Source organism: Panthera onca, chromosome B2 (genome assembly GCF_046562875.1).
Source record: "Panthera onca isolate mPanOnc1 chromosome B2, mPanOnc1 haplotype 2, whole genome shotgun sequence".
NCBI lineage: Eukaryota > Metazoa > Chordata > Mammalia > Carnivora > Felidae > Panthera > Panthera onca.
The window spans coordinates 32827731-32852293 of NC_138343.1; the positions used below are offsets into that span (position 1 = coordinate 32827731).

The 24563-nt window shown below is 54.6% G+C and overlaps 2 protein-coding genes, 1 long non-coding RNA gene and 1 pseudogene across 10 annotated transcripts in view; 1 reads left to right on the top strand and 3 right to left on the bottom strand.

Annotated features, from left to right (window-relative positions):
- The window catches only part of LOC132666953 (uncharacterized), a 55506-nt gene extending 53073 nt beyond the window's left edge, over window positions 1-2433 (bottom strand). For 2 of the 3 annotated variants that reach the window (XR_013555595.2, XR_009604918.3), the window contains exon 1: window positions 2327-2433. This is a non-coding gene — a long non-coding RNA (uncharacterized LOC132666953). Of the gene's footprint in view, window positions 1-1357; window positions 1910-2326 lie in introns of those variants that run through there. The other variant, XR_013555594.2, reaches the window with a different exon arrangement.
- On the top strand, window positions 2408-11211 carry HMGA1 (high mobility group AT-hook 1). 4 transcript variants are annotated; one of them, XM_060615234.2, is made up of 5 exons: window positions 2408-2514; window positions 5858-6036; window positions 7758-7841; window positions 8509-8563; window positions 9844-11211. In XM_060615234.2, the coding sequence occupies exons 2-5, from the start codon at window positions 5902-5904 to the stop codon at window positions 10095-10097; spliced, it is 528 nt and encodes a 175-aa protein (XP_060471217.1). In that variant the 5' UTR covers window positions 2408-2514; window positions 5858-5901; the 3' UTR covers window positions 10098-11211. The 4 variants fall into 4 exon arrangements, with proteins under 4 accessions (XP_060471217.1, XP_060471219.1, XP_060471218.1 ...); XM_060615236.2 differs by having other exon boundaries at window positions 8509-8559; window positions 9841-11211; XM_060615235.2 differs by having other exon boundaries at window positions 5858-6003.
- Window positions 11212-11397: 186 nt separating this feature from the next.
- Window positions 11398-14036, bottom strand: SMIM29 (small integral membrane protein 29). 3 transcript variants are annotated; one of them, XM_060615242.3, is made up of 5 exons: window positions 13916-14036; window positions 12746-12869; window positions 12463-12488; window positions 12034-12139; window positions 11398-11843 (listed from the first exon to the last, which is right to left on the bottom strand). In XM_060615242.3, the coding sequence occupies exons 2-5, from the start codon at window positions 12794-12796 to the stop codon at window positions 11778-11780; spliced, it is 249 nt and encodes an 82-aa protein (XP_060471225.1). In that variant the 5' UTR covers window positions 12797-12869; window positions 13916-14036; the 3' UTR covers window positions 11398-11777. The 3 variants fall into 3 exon arrangements, with proteins under 3 accessions (XP_060471225.1, XP_060471224.1, XP_060471223.1); XM_060615241.3 differs by having other exon boundaries at window positions 12034-12100; window positions 12686-12869; XM_060615240.3 differs by having other exon boundaries at window positions 12686-12869.
- Window positions 14037-20576: 6540 nt separating this feature from the next.
- On the bottom strand, window positions 20577-20675 carry LOC132668111 (U6 spliceosomal RNA; annotated as a pseudogene).
- Between the last annotated feature and the right edge of the window lie 3888 nt (window positions 20676-24563).

Genomic DNA, 24563 nt, shown 5'->3' on the forward strand with positions numbered 1-24563 from the left:
GCTGCCCCAGGTTGGCTGCGTCCAGGGAAGAGGCCTACCAGGACCCTTCCCACGCCTCCCGGCCATCAGCCCCGGGCCTAGCAGCGCGGGCGGCCTTGGGGAGGGCTGTGTCTAGGGGCGCCGAGGTTCCATGAGGGCTATCCCTGGGCCAGGCGTGGAGGCCCGGGTTGCTGGCAGGGAGCTGTGACCTAGGGGGAGTAGGGCCACAACCGAAGGGCCATTCTTCCACTCAACGCTGCAAAGGTTCTCGAGCTAACTCAATGCCTCCAGCCAACTCAACTCGCGGCCTACTAAGCGCGCGTTCCGCACGCAGGGCACAAAGATGGAGGGCACAGCGCGCCTTCCACCCCGCCCCACCCCCACCCCCGGCTCCAGACAAAGGGGCAGGCCGCCCCTCCCCCAGCCTCTCCCTGGCTTTCCCCTCCACCCTCCTCTCCCCTCCGGCCGCCCTTCGGTGACTTCCTCTCCCCTCCAGGGGCAGCCTGGGCACTTCGCAGGAACTGCGTTTCACCTGGGCGCGGGGCGGGGAGCCAGCGCTTGGAGGGCGGCCTCCCGGCCCACCCCCAGCCCCGGCCGGCCCCAGGCCCGCGCCCTCCTCTTTGAACGCACTCCGAGGGCCCCCAGCGCCTTCCCGCCCGGGCGCCCCCGCCCCCACCCGGCCGAGCACGTGCTGCCCCCGGCCCGGAGCGCCAGCCCGCCGCCCCGGGTGGGGGCTGGGCCCACTCCCGGCTCTGCTCCCCACCCCCACCGGAAACATTCCTGAAACATTCCTGAAAGTAGGAGGCCCGGCCCCTCCGGTTCCCCACCCCGCCTCCACTCCGGGCTCAGGGTTTTCCTGGCGTCCCCCCTCCATCGGCGGCTCGCCCCCTGAGGAGGGGGCTGGGCCGGGGCCTCGGCCGGCCGGGGAGGAAGAAGGGGAGCAAAGAAAAACATGAGTCACAGCCGTGTGTCACTGGGCCGCATTGCATTTCCCTGCATCACGGGAGGTGTGGAAGGCCGCCTCAGGGACGAGGGGCGGGGAGGTGCGCCCGAGAAGGCCCCGGGCCCAGCCTGCAGGGCGCGCCGCTCTGACAGCGCCCTTTCTTCTCCCACCGCCCTCCCCGCCATCTTTTCACTTTGGCTTCCTTCTTCTACGTGCAACAAGTCTTTGTTGCGCCTGGCGCCGGGCGGGCCAAGCGTGGCGGGTATGGCTTGCGTAGACCCAGTCCCTGCCCTCAAAGTGCTTCCAGGCGACCACTGATTCACGCTTTCTTTTCTTAAAAGTCACAGCGGAGAGGACCAGGTCACAAAGTGGAAACGCACGTCTCCAAAACATCATCCGAGTCACCTAAAGGAATGAAGCCTCCCTCAGGTTTACCTGCAAGCGAGCCAATCGTTTGTTTCCTTTGGAGGCTGCACCTTGATTACGGCTCACTCGCGGCCATTAATAAACGAAAAGTCTGGATTTCACAAGTTTCACGTTTGAATTTCACAAGACTTGAATTTCACCAGTCAGCCACACGCACGTTGGCACTAAAATGCACATGCTGACACCTGTCCGCCCAGGGGAAATCTACGAGCCGTGTATCTGGGCGCAGGGGGCGGCGGGTAGGCCGCGGAATTCTCTCACAGGCGCGTTTCTCTCCACCCCCTCCCGCCCGCGCGGACCCCGCAGGCACGAACGCCCGCCCACATCCAACGCGCCCCGCGGGCGTCAGGCCCACACGCCCGGAAGGCCCCTAGAGGTGACTCTCCCGGGGACCCCCTTGCTGGATGTAAAGATGCCCTCCTCCCCCTCCCCGGCGAAAAGCTCCCTGGTGATCCCTCTGTGCACCTTCCCGTGTCTCCCGGCCCGGGACAGTGGGGAGTGGGCCGTCGCCTCGGATTCCCAGCCCAGGCCTCCCGCGCGCCCGCCCCCAGGCACCCGGCACCGCACGCCCCTCCCCGTAGTCAGCACCCACCAGCGCGGCGGCGGCGGCTGGCGGGCGGCCGCCCTTTTAAATCCCCGGGCTCATTTGCATGGCCCCGCCCCCCACAGTGACACGGCTGGCGCGGGCGGGCCCGTCCCCCCTGCCCCTGGGTCGCTCTTTTTAAGCTCCCCTGAGCCGGGGCTGCGCTCCTCTAATTGGGACTCCGAGCCCGGGCTATTTCTGGCGCTGGCGCGGCTCCAAGAAGGCGTGAGTTCGCGGCCCCTCCGGTGGCTTCTTTTTTTTTTATATCTATCATTTAATTAAATTATTTATTTATTGAGGCCGCGCACGGGCCGTGCCTAGCTTCCTGCCCCTCGCCATCCTTCGGGGGAGGGTGAATATTTTTGTCCCCCCGCCTGGATGTGACAGATAAATACCCCGTGGGGGCCTGGGCGGCGAGCACGCGGCGGCGGCGGTCTCTGAGCGCCTCTGCTCTCTCTCCCGGTTTCAGATCCGCATTTGCTACCAGCGGCGGCGGCGGCGGAGCCAGGCCGGTCTTCAGCGCCCAGCACCGTCGCTCCCGGCAGCCCGGAGCGCGCACCGCAGGCCGGCGGCCGAGCTCGCGGTGAGTCGTCCCCGGGGCCCGCGGCGGCGGCGGCGGAGGGGGGCGCCCGCGCCCCCGCCTGCACGCCGCCCCTCCTGCAAGCCGCCCAGGGCTGCAGCGCGCGCCTCCGGCTTTATTCCCAGGCCGGGGCTGCGCGAGCCGCCGGCGGGGGAGGGCCGCGCGGCGCGGGGGCGGGCGGCGGGGCCCGGCGGCGCGGGGAGGGCGCCCGCACCCCTTCCCCCGCGCCGCGGGCGCCCTGCGGGGGGCGGGGACCCGGGAAAGGCGCGCGGTGGGGGAGGGGGCGCGCGGCTGCGGCGAGCGCGAGTTGTGCACCCGGCGGAGCCCGGTGCACCTCGCGCGGCCGCCGCTCCCGCCGGAGCCCGAGCCGGGGCCCGGGGTGTGGGGGGCGGGGAGAGGAACAGGCTGCGGCGCCGCAGGCGGGTGGGGGGCCGGGCGCCCCCCGCAGCCTGGGGAAGTTCTAGAAGTGAGGGGGATGGGCAGGAACCCCGCAATTCGGCCCCGTTCCCGCTCGGCCTTTTTCCTGGTGCCCTCCCCCCCCCCCCCCCCCCACGCAGATGAGGCCGAATCGCGGGCCTGGGTTTGGGGCTTCACCCGGACCCCACCTCTGGCCCGGCCCGCGCCTCTTCAGCCCCCAGGGCCGGGCCTGCCCTCCGCCCCCACAAACAGGTTTCTCTGCTTTGCAGGGCTCTGTTGGAACTAGTCCCTTTGACTCCCCGTTTCATTTTTTTTTTTTTTTTTTTTTTTCTGGGGCTTTATTTTGCGGGGAGGGCGCGGAGGGAGGTGTCTTTCTTCCTCTGCCCCGCGCCCGCGCGCGCCAGGTTTCCTGCCCCAAGGCGGGCTTGGGTGCCCCCTCTGGCAGGAAGTGGGGCCGGGTGCACCCGCGTGGCGGTGCATGCGGTCGGGGTGCACCAGTTTCCCGCGCCTGCAAGAGCAGCCTGTGCCCCTCCCCCCGTGCGCTCTGGCCCCTAGTCCCGCCGGCCGACCTGCAACGGCCCGGCGCAGACACTTGCAGAGTCACCCTGGGGCCGGGTCTGGAACAGGGGGCGACAGGGACTTAACCATTCTCTAGGCGGGTAGGGAAAGTGGCGGGCTAGAGGGGTCGCCAGGAACCTACTGTATCCTGCTTGCCTACTTGCTGTGTGACCTTGGACAACTCTTCAGGCCTCTCTGGGCTACTTTTTTTTTCCAGAAAACAAGGGAGTGCTATGAGGATTTCCTAGGGTCGTTCTTGTAGATTCCCTAAGCCTTTGTGGAATACACATTGCGTGCCCGGTGTATGGAGAGGGACAAGCTTGAGGCCCAGAAAGGCTTATTACAAACTGAAGGATTGAGGTCGGGCCCTAAACATGGCTTCGCCCAGCTAGGCCTCTGATTTTCAGAAACAGGTGGAAGAGACAAGCATTTGTTGGTCTCACCAGAGAGGGCCTCAGGCCTTCATTCAGTTCCTGGAGGCCTGGATTGGGAGGGGGGTGATTGGAGAATGGATTAAAGGGTCCCCAGTAGCAAAAAGTGGGGGGAAGCACCAGATGATGCAAGAACTTCCCCCAGAGACCCACCAGGATTCCCAGGCCTGCTGGGCCCAGGCTTTCTGGGATTAGGGGCTGGCTTGGCCCAACTGGAACCCCCTCTGTGAGGGGGCCTTCAACAGACCTCATGTGAGGTCAGCACTCATTTAGGCTGATTAATTTTGATGTTTAGTTTGAAGGGGAACCTGTGGTGTAATATAAGATTCTAATCACTGCCTGTAATTACAGAGCAGGCCAAGCCACTAATGACGGAGCAGGATAAATCACCAACCACCTTGTTTAAAAGGGTCTTCAAGTCTGAAATATTATAAAATAGAATAATTACCAGACAAAGTCTCGCCGTCTGGAGAATCTTGATGCTTGGGGATGGGGGCCTCCAGTCCTCCCAAAGTCCCTAGTTTGCAAAAAACATTTCCTCCCCGCCCTCATCGAGTTAAAATTGGAAATTGTCTGAAAATCGGAAAAAGGGAAAGAGAAGTCATTTTCAAATGTTCTAGTTTTCGTTTTGATTGGAGTGAGATTTCCCATTGTTTAGACATTTCAACCATCATCTGGTTTGATCTTGCGTCAGTCTGGAGAAGCAGGCGGTTGAGGTGGATGTCTTACCATTACCCCCATTTTACAGATTGCAGGTCTTTTAGAACTGAGGCTGCTTGGGCCCACCCTTTGCCAAGTGCAACCAGGGATTGGTTACCAGGAAGGTGTAGAGCCATAGGTCTCCCAGGTTGAGTATCTTTAACTGGGAAGACAGACGGGGTGGAGCACCCTCACTGTCTTTTAAGCTTCTGGAAGAGGCTCCCAGATAAAGGGGGCAAATGCTGCAAGCAGTGGGAAGTTTTAGGTAAGCTGAAAATTGGTGGGGCTGATTAAACACAAAACGGCCTGTATATAAGAAGAGGAAAGATGCTAGAAGAGAACCAAGAAGCTTTGGAGGACTGACGACCAGCTCTGCCCAGGCTGGGGGAGTGGGGCATGGGGGAGGGCAGCTAGCATCTGTTCCGAAGGATCCATCTCAGTGCAGAATTCCTGCCCCTCCTGAAAGCAGGCATCAAAGGGGACAATCTCATTTGGCTCCAGGTGGACGGGGGTGGAAGAGGAGACCCACCTTTCAGCTTTAGGTTTCTTTTCCGCCCCCGTGTGATTTCAGCCCACTTCCCCTTCCCAGACTTCCCATCCTTGAGTCCCCAAGGCTCTGTCCGGAGAGAGAACAGAGAGAACTAGTGGGGTAGGCACCATCCCTGGCTGGGCGATTGGTACAGAGTATCAAGCTTGGCCCTGGTAGCGCCTGGTCCCGAGGCTTGGGCCAAGGCAGGTGGGCCAGGGACTGATGCCCACGGCTGCCAGATGGAAGCCCGAGGCTTATTCTCTGCTTACCTTTCCTCCCTTGTTGCCTGTGGGCCACTCAGGCTTGGCTTTCTCTTAAGAGAAAGGGCGGCTGGCTAGAGAAGGGACCCCCGGCAGTGTGAGGATCCCCCCACCTCATCCACACCTTTGCCCTGGTGACCTCACCCACAGCCACATCTGAGCCTGCTGTGCCTCTTGGGCCTGGGCCCTGTGGGGGTGGCAGGACAACAAAGCGCCCTTCTGAGCAGGAGATAAGGAGCTGATTAGAGCCAACGGCTCGACCCCACCCTGTAGCAACATGCTGGGCTGGGCGGACCCCCACCCCCACCAGCCTAAGCAGGGTGGGGATCCTGGATCCCTGGGAGCAGGCAGGGTCCTACAGGCAGGCCACCTTGAAGGTGGGAGTGGTAAAGGGGGTAGGAGGTGGCCGAAGCAAAATGTTGTGTTTAAAACGACTTCTCCTGCTTTCCTAGCATCCCAGCCATCGCTCCTCCACCTGCTCCAGAGAGAAGGGAAGATGAGCGAGTCGAGCTCGAAGTCCAGCCAGCCCTTGGCCTCCAAGCAGGAAAAGGACGGCACTGAGAAGCGGGGTCGGGGCAGGCCGCGCAAGCAGCCTCCGGTGAGTCCCGGGACGGCGCTGGTAGGGAGTCAGGTGGGTGTCCGAACCTTTGCCTCGGTTTACCCCTTTGGGCTAGGGAGGTGCCAAGTGAAAACTGGAAGAGGGGTGCAGGATCCTTGCTCAGTGTGTGTCCTCCAACATGCACCCAGCGCATGCCCACCCTGGCCCGTTGCTGAGACCCCAGGAGAGAAGTGGGGGCTGAGGAATCTGAGTGAACTCTGAGCCCTTGCCGGCCGATCCAAGCCAGAAGCGACCTTGCAGTCACACAGGCGAGAGCTCGCACTCTGGTGAAGCACCCACCCTTGACTTCCAGTCTGTTGTGGACCAATGCGTTGATAAAACACAGAAAAGAGGAGTTACGTGTATATAGAAGTTCACGTTTTCAGTCCCGAGATTTCGTTGTACAGACTATTCTGTCAATTGGCTGTGAAAGTTTACGAATACCTGTCAATTTCTGTACTTCCTCATCCCAGGCCTGTAACAAAAAAATCCTGGGCCAGCATCTATCCATGGGCCTCCCTTAGAGTGGCCCTAGGCCAGGCTCTGGCTCTGTAAAAGGAAAACTGAAGCCCAGGAACTTGAAAATGTGGGGGAGTTGGTGAGAGAGTAACCCTCAACCCTGGTGCTGTCCCCTGCTGAGGTCTCCCGGGGTTAGAAGGCCAGCTTGGCCTTTTGGGGGCCCCCTGCCCTGTGGTGGAGATCCTGGATTCTCTCACAGGGGCAGTAACTGGTGAGGCCCAGCTCACTTCCCTTTCCCCAGGAAGAGGAAAGGGATTGAGGGCAACCCTTGCCCTTTATACCGTGGGCCTCGGCTTCCGCATCTGTAGGTTGAAGAGTGCTGTCTGTACTGACTCTTTAGGGAGATAATGAGCCGTGGGATGTCTGAGTGGTGGGATTCAGCTGCCTCTTTCAGAGGCCACAATGTGTGGAGGGAAGTCAGTCTGGTTCCCTTGGTCTCCACCTGGAGCCAGTTAGCTGGGGTCCACAGGGGGGTGTCCGAGAAGGAGTGTTGGGCTACTGGACCATAGTTCTAAACAGCCTATGGGCAGTCCCCCCGAAACCATAGCTGACCTGCCTTTACTGCCCAGCTTCTATGCATTATGCAGCAGCTTTTTTATCCTGTCAGGCTTATTAAAATTTCAGCGGCAACCATGGCCAGGATCTCTGTTTCTGACATCTGGGCATCATTCCTGCTCTGGGAGGCAGCCTAGAGGGAGTCCAGTTTGCAGGTGGAGGCTGGAGGCTCCCTCCACTGTCGCGGGGCCTCCTTTCCCCTTCTGCGTCCTCCACAGTCTCCAGCCTGTGTCGTCTGAGGGGGTGGGCAGCAGTCTTGGCCCAGTGCTAGACATTCCCACATCCTTCCTTTACTTTTCGTGATGCCTCGTGAGGTGAGTGTGGTCACCATTTACAGTTGAGGAAACTGAGGCCCAGGCATTCTGTGTCTTGCCCAAGAGCTTAGAGCCCTTCGGTGGCAGAGCTCCCTGACAGTGTCTTTCTTCTCCGGTGACACCTTTCCCTTTTCTGGTTTCTTGTCACTTTGTTGTCACAGGGCAGCATGGGAGGGGCTTTGCGAAAGACGGTCAAAGTCAGAACCTGCATCACAAGGGCTTGCCCGCCATGGTTCCTGTGGATTTCTGGGTTGGGGTGATGGCTTGCTGACTCAGTCTTGCTGGGGCACGGGAGAGAGCTGTGTCTTTTGAAAGGGGCAGGACAGGTGGCATCTGTGTCCCTGATGACCCCATTTGTCTTTGCAGAAGGAACCCAGCGAAGTGCCAACACCTAAGAGACCTCGGGGCCGACCAAAGGGGAGCAAAAACAAGGGTGCTGCCAAGACCCGGGTAAGGACGAAGGAGGAGGGCCATGTCCCCGTGGCCACGGCTGTGGGGGGCTCTGGGAAGGGCCTGTACCCTGCCCCCTCTTCCCTGGCATATGGGTGGCAGGGGGAGTCTTTGCGAATTGGGGGAAAGCAGGGTGATGATCGAGGTCTTCCTTCCGGGGACTTGGTCCTGCCCAGGACAATGGGGAAGTCAGGTCAGAAGTCCTGCGGCTTTCCTCGTCCGGAGAAGGGAGAGTCAGGAAGAGCGAAGGGACAGCAGCACCAGTCCCTGGGCTGAGAGTGCTTCCTTCCATTCCAGGGTCCCCTGGGTCCCGAGGGAGTGGGGTTAAGCAGGGAAGGCCAGATTCACAGTGGCATCAGCCTCTCGGAGCAGTTGTTTTGTTTTTTATTTTATTTTTTCTGAGACACGACTCATATCCTCTGAGTCATGGGTGGAGGAGGGAGTGGGGGGCGTGTGTGTATATTGGGGGGGGTGGGCAGTGTGGCTGGCCAGTCATCACCAGCTGGACTCGGGTGGGCCTGCCGGGGTGACAGTCCTGGGCCGCCCTGAGCAGAGGTACGTAGTTCTGCTCCTCCCTGCTCTCCCTCACCATCGGGGCCCTTGGTCATTTGGGGGAGCACTGTCAGGAACATTTTTGACTTAGTGGATCTTTTCTCGGACCATCTAGAAAACTACCACAACTCCAGGGAGGAAACCAAGGGGCAGACCCAAAAAACTGGTAGGTGAAGGGACAGCGGTGGTTTGGTTTTTCTGGGGAGGGTGTTGAGGTTGGGTGATGCCTGTTCCTCCTGGGCACTCACCGTGGAAAGACGGCTCTGGCTGACCAGAGCCGGGCATGGTGGGACATCATCCCTCTATCCAGGCCTAGAGAGGGAAAGGGATTCTGGGTCCTGGCACCCAGCCCAGGGCTTTTAAAGGGCTGTGTCCATAGCAGTAAGGGGTCCCAGGTACAAACCAGACTAGACCCCCGCCCTGGTGGGGGGGGGGTGGGGCCGCCTCTCCTTCCTCTACTAGAACAGACTCAACTTTTAGGGAGAACTTGGAGGCCATCTAGTCCCCCCGGCCCCCCACCAGTAGAAATGAGGAAAGAGTGGTACCTGGGCATAGGGTGAGGTTTGTCCTCCACCTGTCCATTTCTGAGTCCCCCACAAATAGCTGCTAATGGAAGAAGGTGGCCTGAGTCCGGAGGCTGCCCCTAGGGCCTACACTGAAGTTACGGCCACCCCAGCCTTGATCTTCCTGGCCCTTTTCTACCCCAAACCTGCTCCCTGAACTCCCTGAGGCCTTCATTCCTCGAGCTGAGCCACCACCAGGGTGAGGAGGGGGGTCAGAGGGTGCTGGCTGGGCCCCAGGAGTGAGTAACAGGAAACAAGTTGTTTTGGAGTTTGTGCCTGGCACGGGGGCCGCAGGCCCGTGTGGTGTCCCGACATTCCCGCCCAGTGAGTGAGCCCCGGCGGCACACACTTCCCCTTCCTCCCCGCCCTGGCCTGGGGTCAGTCAGCAGCCCAGCTCCCCAGCCCAGCAGCTGCCCCTGCGGGCCAAGGCCACCTGGTTCCCCTGCACTGCACCCAGCAGGGGGGGCTCACGCACCCTGCAGCCGCACCTTCCTCGGTCCTCTCCCTGGCCCCCTCTCCCTTCCCTTCCTCCAGAAAGCCCGGTAGTGACTTCCTCACTGCCTGGAGCTCAGGGCTGCACTGAGCTGTGCGGGTCCCCCCACCCTGCACCCACCACGGGCCCCAGGGCCAAGGAGGGCTGGCTCTGTGTGAGAGCGGCGTGTGTGTGGGTTTTTTCCCTCCCTTTAAATTCTTCCTTTTTTATGAATGAAACTGGGCCGTGGAGGTTGCTGAGTCACTCACACACTCAGCCCTGACTCATCCCCCTTCTGGAGAGCCAGGGAGCACAGAGAGGGGTGGGGGCAATCTTGGCCTGTGCCCTTTCCCCCCTGAGTGGGAGGGGGGCAGACCTGGCACTCTTGCTGACTGCCCTGCCCACCTCACAGGAGAAGGAGGAAGAAGAGGGCATCTCGCAGGAGTCCTCCGAGGAGGAGCAGTGACCGCGCCGTGCCGCCTGCTCCTTCACCGGGGAGCAGTTTCCTTCTGGGACTGGACAGCTCCGCTCCGCTCCCACCGCCCCCGCCCCTCCCCCCAGGCCCACGCGTCACCGCCACCTACCTGTGCCCTCACCACCACACTACACAGCACACCAGCCGCTGCGGGGCCCCAAGGCCTGAGTGGGGAGCAGTTTCCTTTGGTCTAGGTTTCCAGCGACCCCTCACCCATGCGCACATTTGCCCTTCCAGACAAAGCCGACTTCCCGCCTCGCCGCACCCTGCCCCTGCTGCGTCCCCACTCTCAGTGGTTGGGGACATTGCTGACTGGGCTCTTGGTATGGGGGTCCCCTCTGCCTCCCCACTCTTCCTTCTGGCTTCCCACTAAGGGGCCTGGGAGGGCTCCCCTGGCCTTAAAAGGGGCCATGCCCCATCTCATTCTGATCTGCCCCACTCCACAGCACTGGCAGCAGCAGGTACGGCCAGTGGGGAGGGGTGCTCAGCCCCAAGATGCGCCCACCCAGCCTGTGTCTCACCAGGTGTGGCTCACGCCCACTTTTCTTCCTTCCCACCTTGCTTAGTCCTTGCTTGAGGTCGGACAGCCCCGTTTGGGGCACGGGAAGGAAGGCAGGAGGGGTCTGAGCCCCCTACCCTCTCCAAACGGGCTCCAGCCCACCTCACCGCCACCCTGGAATCTATTGCAGTGAGGGAAATTCGGTCACCCTTTATCCAGGAGGCCCAGGTTCCCTGTGGCAGCCACCTAAGGTGGGCTGGAGCCACTGCCCAACCCTCTCCGCTTCTACCCTAGGCCTCAGTTTCCCCTTTCCTCACACGGGGCACTAATAACAAGGAGCTAGCCTTGCCCACTCCCACCCTTCTGCTCCTCCCCACCCCCCAAGGTTCTGGTTCCATCTTTCCTCTGTTCACAAACTACCTCTGGACAGTTGTGTTGTTTTTGTTCAATGTTTCCATTCTTAGACATCCGTCATTGCTGCTGCGACCAGCGCCAAATGTTCATCCTCATTGCCTCCTCCTGTTCTGCCCACATCCCCCTCCAAGATGCTCTTAGGGGAAGGGGCCTGGGGCAGAGCAGGCTGGGTTACCGACCACCCCAGTCCCAGGGAAGGTGGGGGCCCTGCCCCTAGGATGCTGCAGCAGAGTGAGGAGTGGGGGGGGGCCTGTATTGACCGACAAGGGTGTAGGGGCCACCTTTTCCCCCTGTTCTGTCGGGGAGGAGGTAGCCATTATTTGTCCCAGCCTGGGGCCCCCCCATCTGGTTTCCTATTTGCAGTTACTTGAATAAAAAAAATATCCTTTTCTGGACTGGAGTCTTCTCTGTGGTGGGCACCTGGGGTAGGAAGGCTGGAAACTAAGGATCTAGTTGTTGGGGGTGGCTTTCAAGGTGCTCTTCAGGCTGCGGGAGGCGGGGCGGGGGGGGGGGGGGGGGAGGACAAGCATTAGCTCCAGGGAAGGGTAACTTAAGCCTCTCAAAGAAATCGACCACACCCCTAGCCACAAAACATTTATTTACAAAATATATATACTGAATACTATACATTAGGCCTTGTCACCATGGAAACCAATCCAAAGCCGAGTAGGGGAGGGCTCAGAGAAAACGGTCTCCAACCACCCTTCCACCCCAGAAGGAAAAACTTGTATTATTAGCCCCTTGGGAGTGGATGGTAGGCTCAGCCCACAAAGGCCTGAAGGCCGGAAGGGGGGGGGGAGGGTCGGTTGTGAGGTGCTACTGGGTATGGATGGGAGGAGAGGAGACCCGGTACCCAGCAGGGGGAGCTGGGTGAGTGCAAATGGGAAGGCAAGCAGCAGGCTGCAGGCCCTGGGCACTCCCAAGACCCCATGGTTCTGGAGATCAGGGCAAGGGGGTCAGGTTAGGTCTTGACATCCAGCAAGGGCATCCGCTTGTGCTGGAAGCCACTCTGCCAGCCGTGTACCACCTGTGAGGGAAGAGATCATGCCACCAGGCTGGGTTCCAGGGCAGAGGCCACGACACAGCCTCCGGGGCACCCCACACTGGTGGCGGCCCCAAATGGGGAGGGCCGAGGGCAGAAGCAGGTTCTTGTTTCAGGGGGAGTATGGGTGAGAACACGGACCTCTGCTGATTGTCCCTGCCCCCGGAGTGCTCACCTTGGGGTCTCCCACATCAGACAGTAGCTCCTGCTCAGCCTCATGTAGCTCCTCAGCAGGGTCGTAGCTGTACATGGGGAGCAGGTGATGGCGAAGCCGGTCCACTCTGGGGAGCAGGGGAGGGGGCTCAGCCCAGGGGGGTGCCCACTCCCTTCAAACACCTGACTGTCCAAGGCAGGGGCACTTGCAGTGGGTGCCTTTAGGGGCACACAAAGGTTCTAAGCATCCATGCCCGAATCTACAAGGGGCCCCTCTCTGGTGGGTAAGCCGCACGTGGGCAGGAAAACCTAACAATGGGGTGTAGGGAATTTCGAGCTTGTAGAAGGATGGCTGAGGGGCATCTGAACGCGTAGGCAGAGGAACCCAGATCCCAAGGGAAGAAACTGAAGCAGAATGCAGGAGAGGTAACAACAGGGCAGGGACACTCACCGCTTTTTCTTCTGGACATACATTACCTGTAACAGAGACACAGCACTGTGGAGGCTGCTGAGCGAGCCCAGGATGGCCCACAAGCGAGAGGGACCCACCTCTACCCCCTCCACTCCCAAAACAGCAGGACAGCTGAGACGATGTGTGCAGGCTGGCTCAGGCCCACCCAGCCGTGCCTTAGCAAAGGTGTGGGTGTATATGTGTGGATGTGGGGGCTCCTTACCACAGCCACCACCACCCCGACCAGGGTGATGAGGAAGAAAGGCCCCAACACATAGCCCACCATGGAGTCGCTGTTGGCCTGAGGGACATTGGGCACTGTAGTGTTACTCATGACATCGGCAGCCGGAGGGCTGGGTAGTCAGCATGGGCAGTAGTGCCTCGGGAGGGCGCCTCCACTGGGCTCCCTGGGGAGGAGGAAGGGAGGTTATCAATTTCAAGCTCTGGATCCCTCCCCAAGAGCGATGTATCACAACTTAGGTCAGGCACCGGGACAAGGGATCCTCCAGGTCAGGGTGCTGGGTTTAACCCTCCAGTGACTCTCAGCAAATCCTGGGTTTGGAGGGCATCGAGGGGAGGCCCAGAGTCCCGCTCGGCTCCTACCCCCCAAATCAGGGTGTGGCCCAGCTCGGGGTGGCCAACGTTTGCACATCTCAACTGGGAAAAGCTTAGACACAGGTTCCCAGGTCCTGCTCCCACCTCCTGGGACGCTGGGCTGCCAGCACCTATCCAGTGGAGCACAAAGGGGAGTTTGGTCCTGCACTGTGGCCTAGGGGGTGAGGGAGGAGCATCTGAAGGAGACTGCCTCCGTCCTGGTCCAGTCCCCACATTTTAGACTATGGGCTCTCCCTGTGCCCTCCCTGTCCCCGGTGTGACTGCAGACATACAGCCTGGATAGCCTCTCCCCCCATTGGTCTCATGTGCCAGGGTGGACACAAGTGGGCAGGGCTGGACTGTATCTGTGAGGTGATGTCACCTCCCTCTGGTCCCCACCCGGGGCTCCGCCCAGGTCCCTCCCCTCTTAGCGAGGGCTGACAGGCGGGAGGTGACAGGGTCAGCTCCCATCAACAGATGCAAGGAGATTGTCCATAGGCTCTTGCACGCAGACCCCAACGTCCCTGACCCCGCTTCGCCTGGGTCTCCATCGGAGGGCAAGGTACGAACTACCCGTCCCGGTGTCCGTCGGGGCACCGAGCTTGCCCAGTCGCATGCACACCGTCCCACAGTCGAGGGGACGTGCCGAGGTGGGGCGAGTGTCAGGCCGCTCCGGGGATGCGGACCAGCATCGGCGAGTGGGAGGTAGTTCCCACTGCGCTGGGCGGCTCAGGCCGGGGGAGGGAGGGAGGTTTGGGGAGCGGTGCGCAGAGGGGCCCAGGAATCCTAGAATCCCGGCACCCCGAGGCATGGACCCGTCCGGGCGCTCTGCAGCCCATCCAACCCGTTCATGCCTTACCTCCCGCCGCTGTAGCCCGGACAGGAACGCCCTCGGTTGGCTCCCAGGCCCCGGAAGAGCCTGCAGGCGCGTGATCAAAGGACCCGGGGAAATGGGCGGGGCTTCACTACAGGGGCGCAGCCAATCCAGTGGCCGAAGGCGGACGGCCCGGAGACGGCTGGAGCGGCCAATCCGGAGGCTGGGGGTGCGCAGTGCGAAGGCGGGGACGGCCCGGGTTGCAGGGTCCACCCCGCGGCAGCAGAGGGCAGCCGAGGGCTGCGCAGAAGGGGGAGGAGAGTGCGCGGGGAGGGGAGGGACGGGGCGGGGCCGGGGCCGGGGCCGCTTCCCGGCGTCCCCCGGGGCGGGACCCCAGCCGAGCGCCCCCGCCGGGGAGCTCAGGTGGCCAGGGAAGGTGTGACGTCCGGTTTGCTCAGGCTTCTGGGTGGAGCTCCGGTGTAGGGCCAAGCCGCGGCGTGGGGCGGCTGGCTGCTCTTCCCTTCACGGCCGGACCCTGCCCCAGGCCCACAAGGTCTCCATTATGTTTATTTAGCCTTCCAAGCCTCCTAGTGGCCCCCTAGGCTGTGCTCAGAGGGTAGATAGAGTAGACAAGCCCGGCTTAGGTCCTGCGCGGCCGTGGGACCTGGGCCCACTTACCCACCCACCCTTCTCTGCGCCTCAGTCTTAACGTCTGTAAAACAGGCTGGTGTGCGGATTAACCGATGACATGCGATGCCCTGTTAAAAGCCCCGTTAACCTTTTCGTGGTTTGCAGGGGCACGGGTGGAGCAGCGCGGTGCAGTCCCCCTGGGTCACAAGCAACTCGCGACACCGGTGAATTTGAAAGCTTTCGTGGTCTGTTAGTTACAATGTCACGCACTGGAGAAATGTGAATAAGGTGGATGGATTTTACCGATATCAGTATCCTGGTTGTGATCTTCCACTATAGTTTTGCAAAAGTTAGCACTGGGGGAAGCTAGGCAAAGCGTATAAGGGAGCTCTATTATTTCTTACAACTGCATGTGAATCTACAATTACCTCAGGTAGGTATGTGTAGTTTTGTGCCAGACCCCCCCCCCCCCCCAAGCCCATTACACACGATTAGGAAAACTCCAGACTGGCAGGTGATGGAAGCCACCCAAGAACACAAAAGTTGTGGGAGCTGGACGAGGCTGAGGCCCTCCAGGGTCCTTGGGTGCTACTGGAGATACAGGAATAAGCTGGATCGGCTTATTCTTGCCAGAGACAGCCAGTGGCGTGGACATGGTTGAGCCACTTGGTCTGGTCTGGCCAGTTTCCTCAGGCCCTTCCGAAGGAGGTTGGATAAGGGCGGGTCTGATGCAGAGATGACCCAACGGAGAACCAGAGGGCAGTTGAGAACTCTGGCCTCTTGCCTTCAGACACCATCATCTGACTGGTGAGAAATCAGAGATAAAAGGAAAGGAATGACAGAAATGCCCAGGTCTGGAGGCTCCGGGTGGATTCCCTGGTGTTTCTCAGGCTTTTGAGTCTGGAGAGTAAGGAGACCACCCATCCCAGGCTTCTATCAGAGGTGAGGGCAGACGGAGGAAACCACCTCCCCAGGCAGGACTTGCTTCCTATATATGTATTTTTTAATATATGCTTAAATCGACTGAGCCACCCGGATGCCCTGGGCTTGCCTCATCTTGCAAGGTTAGGAGCAAATAATTAGTTTGAGAACTCAGACCCCTTTGGCTGCTCACATACCCAGCTTTTGTCCTCATCCCCACAGCTTCTGACCACATATCTCGAGGGCCCTCTAGGAGTGGGCTTAGTGGTCAACTGACTAAACCAGTTTGTCGGGGTCTCAGTGTCAGAAACTCAGCACGTTTCCCTTCCCGCCAGGACAGAACACCGTTCTGAGCTAGGCAGGGCAGGTGGGGGTGGCCCCAATTTACAAATGATTTGAAGCCCGATTTGTTCTAGTGATAAGGCTTTAGAAATCCCTTGGGTACCCCCAAGCCCAGCCGGGGAATACTGCAGCCCTCTCTGCTCTCTTCACGCTGCTGCTACCTCAGGAAGGGGAGAGAGAGGGCAGAGCTGAGGCTGCACTGTGCCACCCTGATCAAGTTTTGCGTGTTCCCTTACCCGTGTTGCTACGGGGAGTGCCTAGGCTTATGTATCCACTTCCACTGATGCTTTGCTCATCCTTGTGTCCCCCTACTCTGGACCCACCTAACAAATCATAAAAGCAACCTTTGGAAAGATCAAAATGTTGGCAAGTAATATAAACTCATTCCAGGACAAAACGCAAGAAGATTTATAGGAATGCAAAACTACCCAGCCCCCAGCAAGGTAACATTCATACTGTGTGGCATCCATTTAAAAAAATGGGTTAAAGGGCACGTGGGTGGCTCAGTCTGTTAGGCATCCGACTTCAGCTCAGGTCGTGATCTCAAGGTTTGTGACTTCAAGCCCCATGGCGGGCTCCCTGCTGTCAGCACAGAGCCTGCTTCAGTTTCTCTGCCCCTCAACTCTCTCTGCCCCTCCCCCACATTCTCTCTCTCTCTCTCTCTCTCTCTCTCCCTCAAAAATAAATAAATATATTTTTTTAATGGATCCATAAAGGGGCGCCTGAATGGCTCAGTCAGTTAAGAGTCTGACTCTTGGTTTTGGCTCAGGTCATGATCTCATGGTTTTGTGGGTTCAAGCCCCGCTTGGGATTCTCTCTCTCCTCTCTCTCTGCCCCTCCCCACTGCCTCTGCCCCTCTCAAAATAAATAAACTTAAATAAATGAATAAATAAATAAAAATGGATTCATAAACACTTAGACGTGCAAAGAGGCAGGAAAACACAATCTATAATCAACTGAAACTGATCCAGAACTGACAGATGTCAGACCTGAGGAGGACATTAAAACAGTTATAACTGGGGGTGCCTGGGTGACTCAGTTAAACATCCGACTTCGGCTCAGGTCATGATCTCATGGTTTGTGAGTTCAAGCCCCACATTGGGGTCTGTGCTGACAGCTCAGAGCCTGGAGCCTGCTTCGGATTCTGTGTCTCCCTCTCTCTCTCTCTACCCCTCCCCTGCTTGCACTCTGTCTCTCTCAAAAATAAGCAGTAAAAGTTAAAAAATAAAAATAGAACAGTTATAACTGTATTCTTTATGCTCAAAAAGTTAAGGGCAGACAAGGAAGATATAAAAAAAAAGCCCCAGATTGAATTTTTAGACATGAAGTCTCCAATGTCCAAAATAAAATATACAGTGGGTAAGATTAATGGCAGATCAGATATTGCAGAAGAAAAGGTAAATGAACATGAAGGCATTAGAATAGAAATTACCCAAAATGAAACAGAAGAAAGAGTCTAGAAAAAAATTACAAGAGCATCGGGGAGTTGTAGGACAATCTCAAGTGGCCTAACATATGGTGATTAGAGGCCCAGAAGAAGAGAAAAATGTCCCAAATGTCCACTGATAGATGAGCGGATAAAGAAGATGTGGTATAAATATACAATGGAATAGTATTTCACCATAAAAAGGATGAAATCTTACCATTTGCAACAACATGGATGGAACTAGAGAGTATAATGCTAAGCAAAATAAGTCAGTCAGAGAAAGACAAATATATATATATGATTTCACTCATGTGGAATTTAGGAAACAAACGAGTAAAAGAAGAAAGAGAGGGGCGCCTGGGTGGCTCAGTCGGTTAAGCGCCTGACTTCAGCTCAGGTCATGATCTCACAGTTTGCAAGTTCGAGCCCCGCGTCAGGCTCTGTGATGACAGCTCAGAATCTGGAGCCTGCTTCCGATTCTGTGTCTCCCTCTTTCTCCCCCCTTCCCCCACTCACACTCTCTCTCTTCTCTCAAATAAACATTAAACAATTTTTTTTAAAAAGAAAAAAGACAAACCAAGAAACAGACTCTTAACTGTAGAGAACAATCTGATGGTTACTGGAGGGCAGGTGGGTGGGGGGATGGGTTACACAGGTGATGGGGGTTAAGGAGTGCACTTGTCCGGATGAGCACTGGGTGATGTATGGAAGTGTTGAGTCACTATCTTGTACTCCTGAAACTAACATATTCTATGTTAACTATACTGGAATTAAAATAAAAAATATCTTTCAAAAACAAAAGTGAGGGGCGCCTGGCTCAGTTGAGTAAGTGCCCGACTTGATTTCGGCTCAGGTCATGATCTCGTCTTTCGTGAGTTTGAGCCCCACATCGGGCTCTGCACGGACAACACAGAGCTTGCTTGGGATTCTCTCTCTCTCCCTCTCTCTCTCCCTCTCTCTCTCTGCCCCTCCCCACTCTCAAAGATTACAAAATAAAGGGGAAATAAAGACATCTTCAGATATATAAGAACTGAAAGAATTCATCACTAGCAGACCTGCACTACAAAATTTCTTTTAAGAGAAGTTCTTCAGGCAAAAAGAAAATGGTACCAAATAAAAATATGGACCGACCCAAAGGAATGAAGAACTCTGGTGATGATAACTACATGAGTAAGTATATCATTTTTTTCTTATTACTTACATCTTTTAAAAAGAGAATTGTGTTAAAAAATAAAAAGTGATAATGTATTGTGGGGTTTGTGCACTGAGAATATTTACTGAGATAGACCACATTCTGGGCCATAAACAAATCTCACATTTACAAGGATTCAAGTTAACATACGTAAAAGTAAAATGTATTATGGAGTCAGACGTGATACAAAATGTATTATGTCAATAGCATAAAGGTTGGACAAGAAATGGAAATATAGTAAGATTCAGATATATATGAGGTTGTGTAATATCACTTAAAAGTGGACTGTGGAGGGGCGCCTGGGTGACTCAGTCAGTTAAGCGTCCGACTTCGGCTCACGTCATGATCTCACGGTTGGTGACTTCCAGCCCCACGTCGGGCTCTGTGCTGACAGCTCAGAGCCTGGAGCCTGCTTCGGGTTCTGTGTCTCCCTCTCTCTCTGCCCCTCCCCCATCCGAGCTCTATCTCTCTCTCTCCCTCAAAATAAACATTAAAAAAAAAAAGTTTCTCTCTCTCTCTCTGCTCCTCTCCCCTGCTCCCATGGGCGTATGCTGTCTCTCTCTCTAAAAAAAGAAAAGAAAAGAAACCAATAACAGAAAGATACTTGGAAAATTCCCAAATGCTTGGAAAATGAGTAACACACCTCTGGATCAAAAAATAATTAGGGGGTGCCTGGGTGGCTCAGACAGCCAAGTGTCTGACTCTTGATTTTGGCTCAGGTCATGATCTCACAGTTTGTGATATTGAGGCCCATGTTGGGCTCTGGGCTGATGGTGTGGAGCCTGCTTGAAATTCTCTCTCTCTCTCTCTCTCTCTCTCTCTCTCTCTCTCTCTCAAAATAAATTAATAAACATTAAAAAAAAAAAAAAAAAGAATTAGAGTGGCACCTGGCTGGCTCAGTTGGTAGAGCATGCAACTCTTGATCTCAGGATTGTAAATTCGAGCCCCATGTTGGGTGTAGAGATTACGTAAAAATAAAATTAAAAAAAAATTTTTTTAATAGGAAGTATTTTGAACTGAAAGAAAATGAAAACACAACACAGAATTTGTGGGGCACCTCCATTACCGAAATTTATGGCACTAAATGCCTTTGTTTGTTTCTTTATTTTGAGAGAGACAGATGTAGTGTGAGTGGGGGAGGGGCGGACAGGGAGAGAGAGAATTCCAAGCAGGCTCCATGCTGCCAGCGCAGAGCCTCACTCAGGGCTAGAACCCATGAAGCCATGAGATCACGACCTGGGCCAAAACCGAGAGTCAGACGCTTAACCAACTGAGCCACCCAGGCACCTTGACTAAATGCCTTTTTTTAAGGTACATCTGACTCATTTATTTACTTAGAGAGAGAGAGTGTGCAAGCAGGGGAGGGGCAGAGAGAGAGAGAGAGGGAGACACAGAATCTGAAGCAGGCTCCAGGCTCTGAGCTGTCAGCACAGAGCCCAACTTGGGGCTTGAACTCATGGACCCCGAGATCATGACCTGAGTCGAAGTCAGATGCTTAACTGACTGAGCCACCCAGGAGCCCCCCCCAAAAAAGTCTTTTCTTACAAAAAACTTTTTAATGTTTATTTTTTTTTTTGAGAGAGAGAGAGACCGAGCACAAGTGGGGGAGGGGCAGAGAGAGACACACACAGAATCCAAAGCAGGCTCGAGGCTCCAAGCTGTCAACACAGAGCCCAATGTGGTGCTCAAACCCACGAGCTGTGATATCATGATCTGAGCTGAAGTCAGATGCTCAACCAACTGAGCCACCCATGCACCCCCCTAAAAATCCTTTTTTAAAAAAAGGAAGGAAGGAAGGGAGGGAGGGAGGAAGAAGGAAGAAAGATCTCATGTCAATGACCTCAGCTTCCACCTGAAACCAAAGTATGCAGAAGAAAACAAAAGTTCAATGCAGAAATCTATGAAATAGAAAACAGAAAAATAGAGAAAAATAAATGAAACTAAATGCTGCTTCAGATCAACAAAATGGATAAACCTCTAGCCAGAATGGTCGGGAAAAAATACAAATCATTAATATCAGGAATGAGAGAGTAACATCACAACAGATTTTACAGATAATAAAAGACTAATAAGGGGCCATTAGGGACAACTTTGTGTCTTTCCGTGTATCCTCCATTTCAACTAAGTTGTTGGATTTATTGGCATAAAGTACTGTCAGTACTTTATTTTATTTATTTTTTTGTAAGCATAACTTTCAACATATGGAATGCTTCATGAATGTTATACTTGGGCAGGGGTGACGCTAATCTCCTGTGTATCATTCCAATTTTAGTATATGTGCCACCATAGGGAACACCCTATCAATACCTACCTTCCTCCCTCCCTCCCTCCCTCCCTCCCTCCCTTCTCCTTCCTTCCTTCCTTCCTTCCCTTTCCTCCCTTCCCCTTCCTTCCTTCCTTCCCTTTCCTCCCTTCCCCTTCCTTCCTTCCTTCCCTTTCCTCCCTTCCTCTTCCTTCCTTCCTTCCTTCCACTTGTTTTTAAGTAGGCTTCATGCTCTGTGCAGAGCCCAATGTGGGGCTTGAACTTACGACCCCTGAGATTAAGACCTGAGCTGAGATCAAGAGTTGGATGCTTAACCGACCGAGCTACCCAGGCACCTGCCTATCACTACTTTAAATATATCATCCTACTGGTTTTAGGCCTTCATGGTGTCTGATGATAAATTAGCTACTAATCTTAGGATATTAACTGTAATCCCCATGGTAACCACTAAGAAAACAAGTAGGAAATATACAGAAAAGGAAGTGAAGAGGAAATCAAAATGGTACACTAGAAAAAAATCAAACACAAAAGAACGCAGTATTGGAAGGACTGGGGAACAAAAGGACATATAGAAAAGAACACTATCACAAAAGTAAATCCTTTAATATCAGTAATCACTTATTTTATTTATTCATATTTTTAAGTAAGCTTTATGCCCAACATGGGGCTCAAACTCATGACCTGGAGATCAAGAGTCACAATCTCTACCCACTGAGCTAGCCAGGTACCCCACTACTCACTTTAAATGTAAACGGATTAAGTTCACCAATTAAAAGACAGAGATTGGTGATGATTATACATTACAAATGTACTTAATGCCACTGAAGTATATACTTAATGGTGAGTTTTATGTATATTTTACTACACACATAAGAAGACAGATTGGCTGAATGGATTTTTTTAAACTTTTTTTTTTTTTTTTTTTTTGAGAGAGGGAGAGAGCACGAATGGGGAGAGAGTGGCAGAAGAGAGAGAATCTTAGGCAGGCTCCACGCTCAGTGTGGAGCCCGCAGGGCTCAGTCCCACGACCCTGGGATCAATCCCACGACCCTGGGATTTCACCCTGGGATGAGCTGAAATCAAGAGTCAGAGACTCAACCAACTGAGCCACCCAGGCACCCCCAGGATGGATTTTAAAATGATCTAACCAGGGTGCCTGGCTGGCCCAGTCAGTAGAACATGAGACTCTTGCTCTCAGAATCATGAGTTCAAGGCCCACAATGGGTGTAGAGCCTACTTAAAAACAACAACAACAACAACAACAAATAAATAAATAAATAATAAAATAAAAAATGATCTAACTGAAAATAAATCAAAAAATACAAAGGACTTGAATAGCCATTTCTCTAAAGAGGATAACAGATGGCCGATAAGTACATGAAAAGATATCCAACATCACTAATTAGGGAAATGCAAGCCAAAACCACAAGTCAAAACTTCATACACATTAGGATGGCCATTACTTAAAATGTAACATAACAACACAAAACATAAAATAGACAAATGTTGGTGGCGAGGTAGAGAAATTGGAACTCTTGTGTACTGCTGCTGGGAGTATAAAATGTATCATCGCCATAGACATCAGTATGTATCGCGGTTCCTCAAAAAATTAAAAATAGAATCACCATACGATCCAGCAATTCTACTCGAATATATGCCCGAAAGAGTTGAAAGCCAGGTATTTGTACATTCATGCTCACAGCAGCATTATTCACAGCAGGCAAAAGCTGGAAGCAACCCGAGCACCCACTGACAGGTAAATGGATACAAAAACTAAGGCGTATATATGTATACAACGGCATATTGGATATTATTCATCCTTAAAAAAGAATGACATTTTGACACGCCTACAACATGTCCGAACCTTGATGACATTACGCTAAGGGGGAGAGAAAAACAGACGCGAGAGGACAGATGCTTATGATTTCACTTGGATGAGGTACCTAGGACTTTACATACACTAGTAATCAAATTGACAGAGACAGAAAGTAGTATGGTGGTTGCCAGGGGCCGGTGGGGTAGGGGGAGATGGAGAATTATTATTTAATGGGTATGGAGTTTCAGTGTGGGGATATGAGAAAAGTTCTGGAGACGGATGGCGGTGATGGTTGCACAGGAATATACTTACTGCCCCTGAACTGTAAACTTTAAGATGGCCAAAAATATATATATTTTTTAAATCCAAGTATATGCTGCTTGCAGGAGACTCGCTTTATTTATTTATTTATTTTAATGTTTATTTATTTTTGAGAGAGACAGAGACAGAGACAGAGCTTGAGAGGCGAAGGGCCAGAGAGAGAGGGAGACACAGAATCAGAAGCAGGCTCCAGGCTCCGAGCCGTCGGCACAGAGCCCGACGCGGGGCTCGAACTCACGGACGGCGAGATCGTGACCTGAGCCGAAGTCGGACGCTCAACCGACTGAGCCACTCAGGCGCCCCCAGGAGACTCACTTTAGACCCAAAGACACAAATACGTTGTAAGCAAAAGGATGGAAAAACATATTCTGTGCAAACAGCCACCCAAAAGACAGCCAGGGTGGCTATGCTAATCCTAGACCAAATAGATTTGAAATAAAAAACTGTTACAAGGGACAAAGGAGGACATTATATATTGATTTAAAGGTCAATTCGTGAAGAAGCTGTAACAATTCTATATGTCCCAAACAACAGAATCTCAAAATATATGAAGCAAACAATGACAGAAGTGAAGGGAGAAATACACGTCTACAATAACAGTTGGAGACTTCAGTGCCCTACTTTCTTTTCTTTTCTTTTTTATTATTTTTTAAAGTTTATTTGCTTTGAGAGAGAGAGAAAGTGCAAGTCGGGGAGGGGCAGAGAGAGAAGGAGAGAGAGAGAATCCCAAGCAGGCTCTGCCCTGTCAGCCAGAGCCTGGCGGGGGTGGGGGTGGCTCCAACCCATGAACGGTGAGATCATGACCTGGGCTGAAATCAACTCAAACGACTGAGCCACCCAGGCACCTACTTTCAATAATGGACAGGGGCGGGGCACCTGGGTGGCTCAGTCGGTTAAGCAGCCGACTTCGGCTCAGGTCATGATCTCGCGGCCTGTGAGTTCGAGCCCTGGATCGGGCTCTGTGCTGACAGCTCGGAACCTGGAGCCTGCTTCGGATTCTGTGTCTCCCTCTCTCTCTGCCCCTCCCCCACTCGTGCTCTCTCTCGCTCTCAAAAATAAACAAACATAAAAAATTAAAAAAAAAAACAAACAACGGACAGGGGCACCTGGGTGGCTCAGTGGAGCATCCAACTCCGGCTCAGGTCATGATCTCTCAGTTAGTGGGTTTGAGCCCCACATCGGGCTTGCCTGCTGTCAGCCTATCAGCGCAGAGCCCTCCTCGGATCTTCTGTCCCCCTCTCTCTGCCCCTCCCCCGCTTGCACTCTCTCATAAATAAATAAACATTAAAACAAATAATGGACAGGGGCGTCTGGGTGGCTCAGTCGGTTAAGCGGCCGACTTCAGCTCAGGTCACGATCTCACGGTCTGTGAGTTCGAGCCCCGCGTCGGGCTCTGGGCTGATGGCTCAGAGCCTGGAGCCTGCTTCCAGTTCTGTGTCTCCCTCTCTCTCTGCCCCTCCCCCGTTCATGCTCTGTCTCTCTCTGTCCCAAAAATAAATAAACGTTAAAAAAAAATGAAAAAAAAAACAAAAACAAATAATGGACAGAATATCCTATACAGAAGATCAGTAAGGAAATAGAGTACTTGGAAAACACTAGAAACCAACTGGACCTAAAAGACTACGGGACACTCCTCCCGACAACAGAATAGGCACTGTTCTCGAGGACACACAGAACAGTCTCCAGAACAGACCACAGGCTGCTATTGTGCCTTCAAGTCCGTCATTCACCACGATGGAGTCTCAGAGTCCCTGCCTCCAAAATGCTGATCACACCTACCTC

Excerpts from the sequence above, each read along its gene's own strand:
- HMGA1 (XM_060615234.2), top strand. The coding sequence starts at position 5,902 with ATGAGCGAGTCGAGCTCGAAGTCCAGCCAGCCCTTGGCCTCCAAGCAG. Across the intron at positions 6,037-7,757 it reads CGGCGCTGGTAGGGAGTCAG|AAGGAACCCAGCGAAGTGCC; the intron begins GTGGGTGTCCGA and ends TTGTCTTTGCAG. Across the intron at positions 7,842-8,508 it reads AGGGTGCTGCCAAGACCCGG|AAAACTACCACAACTCCAGG; the intron begins GTAAGGACGAAG and ends CGGACCATCTAG.
- SMIM29 (XM_060615240.3), bottom strand. The coding sequence starts at position 12,796 with ATGAGTAACACTACAGTGCCCAATGTCCCTCAGGCCAACAGCGACTCC. Across the intron at positions 12,489-12,685 it reads TCGGGGTGGTGGTGGCTGTG|GTAATGTATGTCCAGAAGAA; the intron begins GTAAGGAGCCCC and ends TCTCTGTTACAG. Across the intron at positions 11,844-12,033 it reads CTGATGTGGGAGACCCCAAG|GTGGTACACGGCTGGCAGAG; the intron begins GTGAGCACTCCG and ends CTTCCCTCACAG.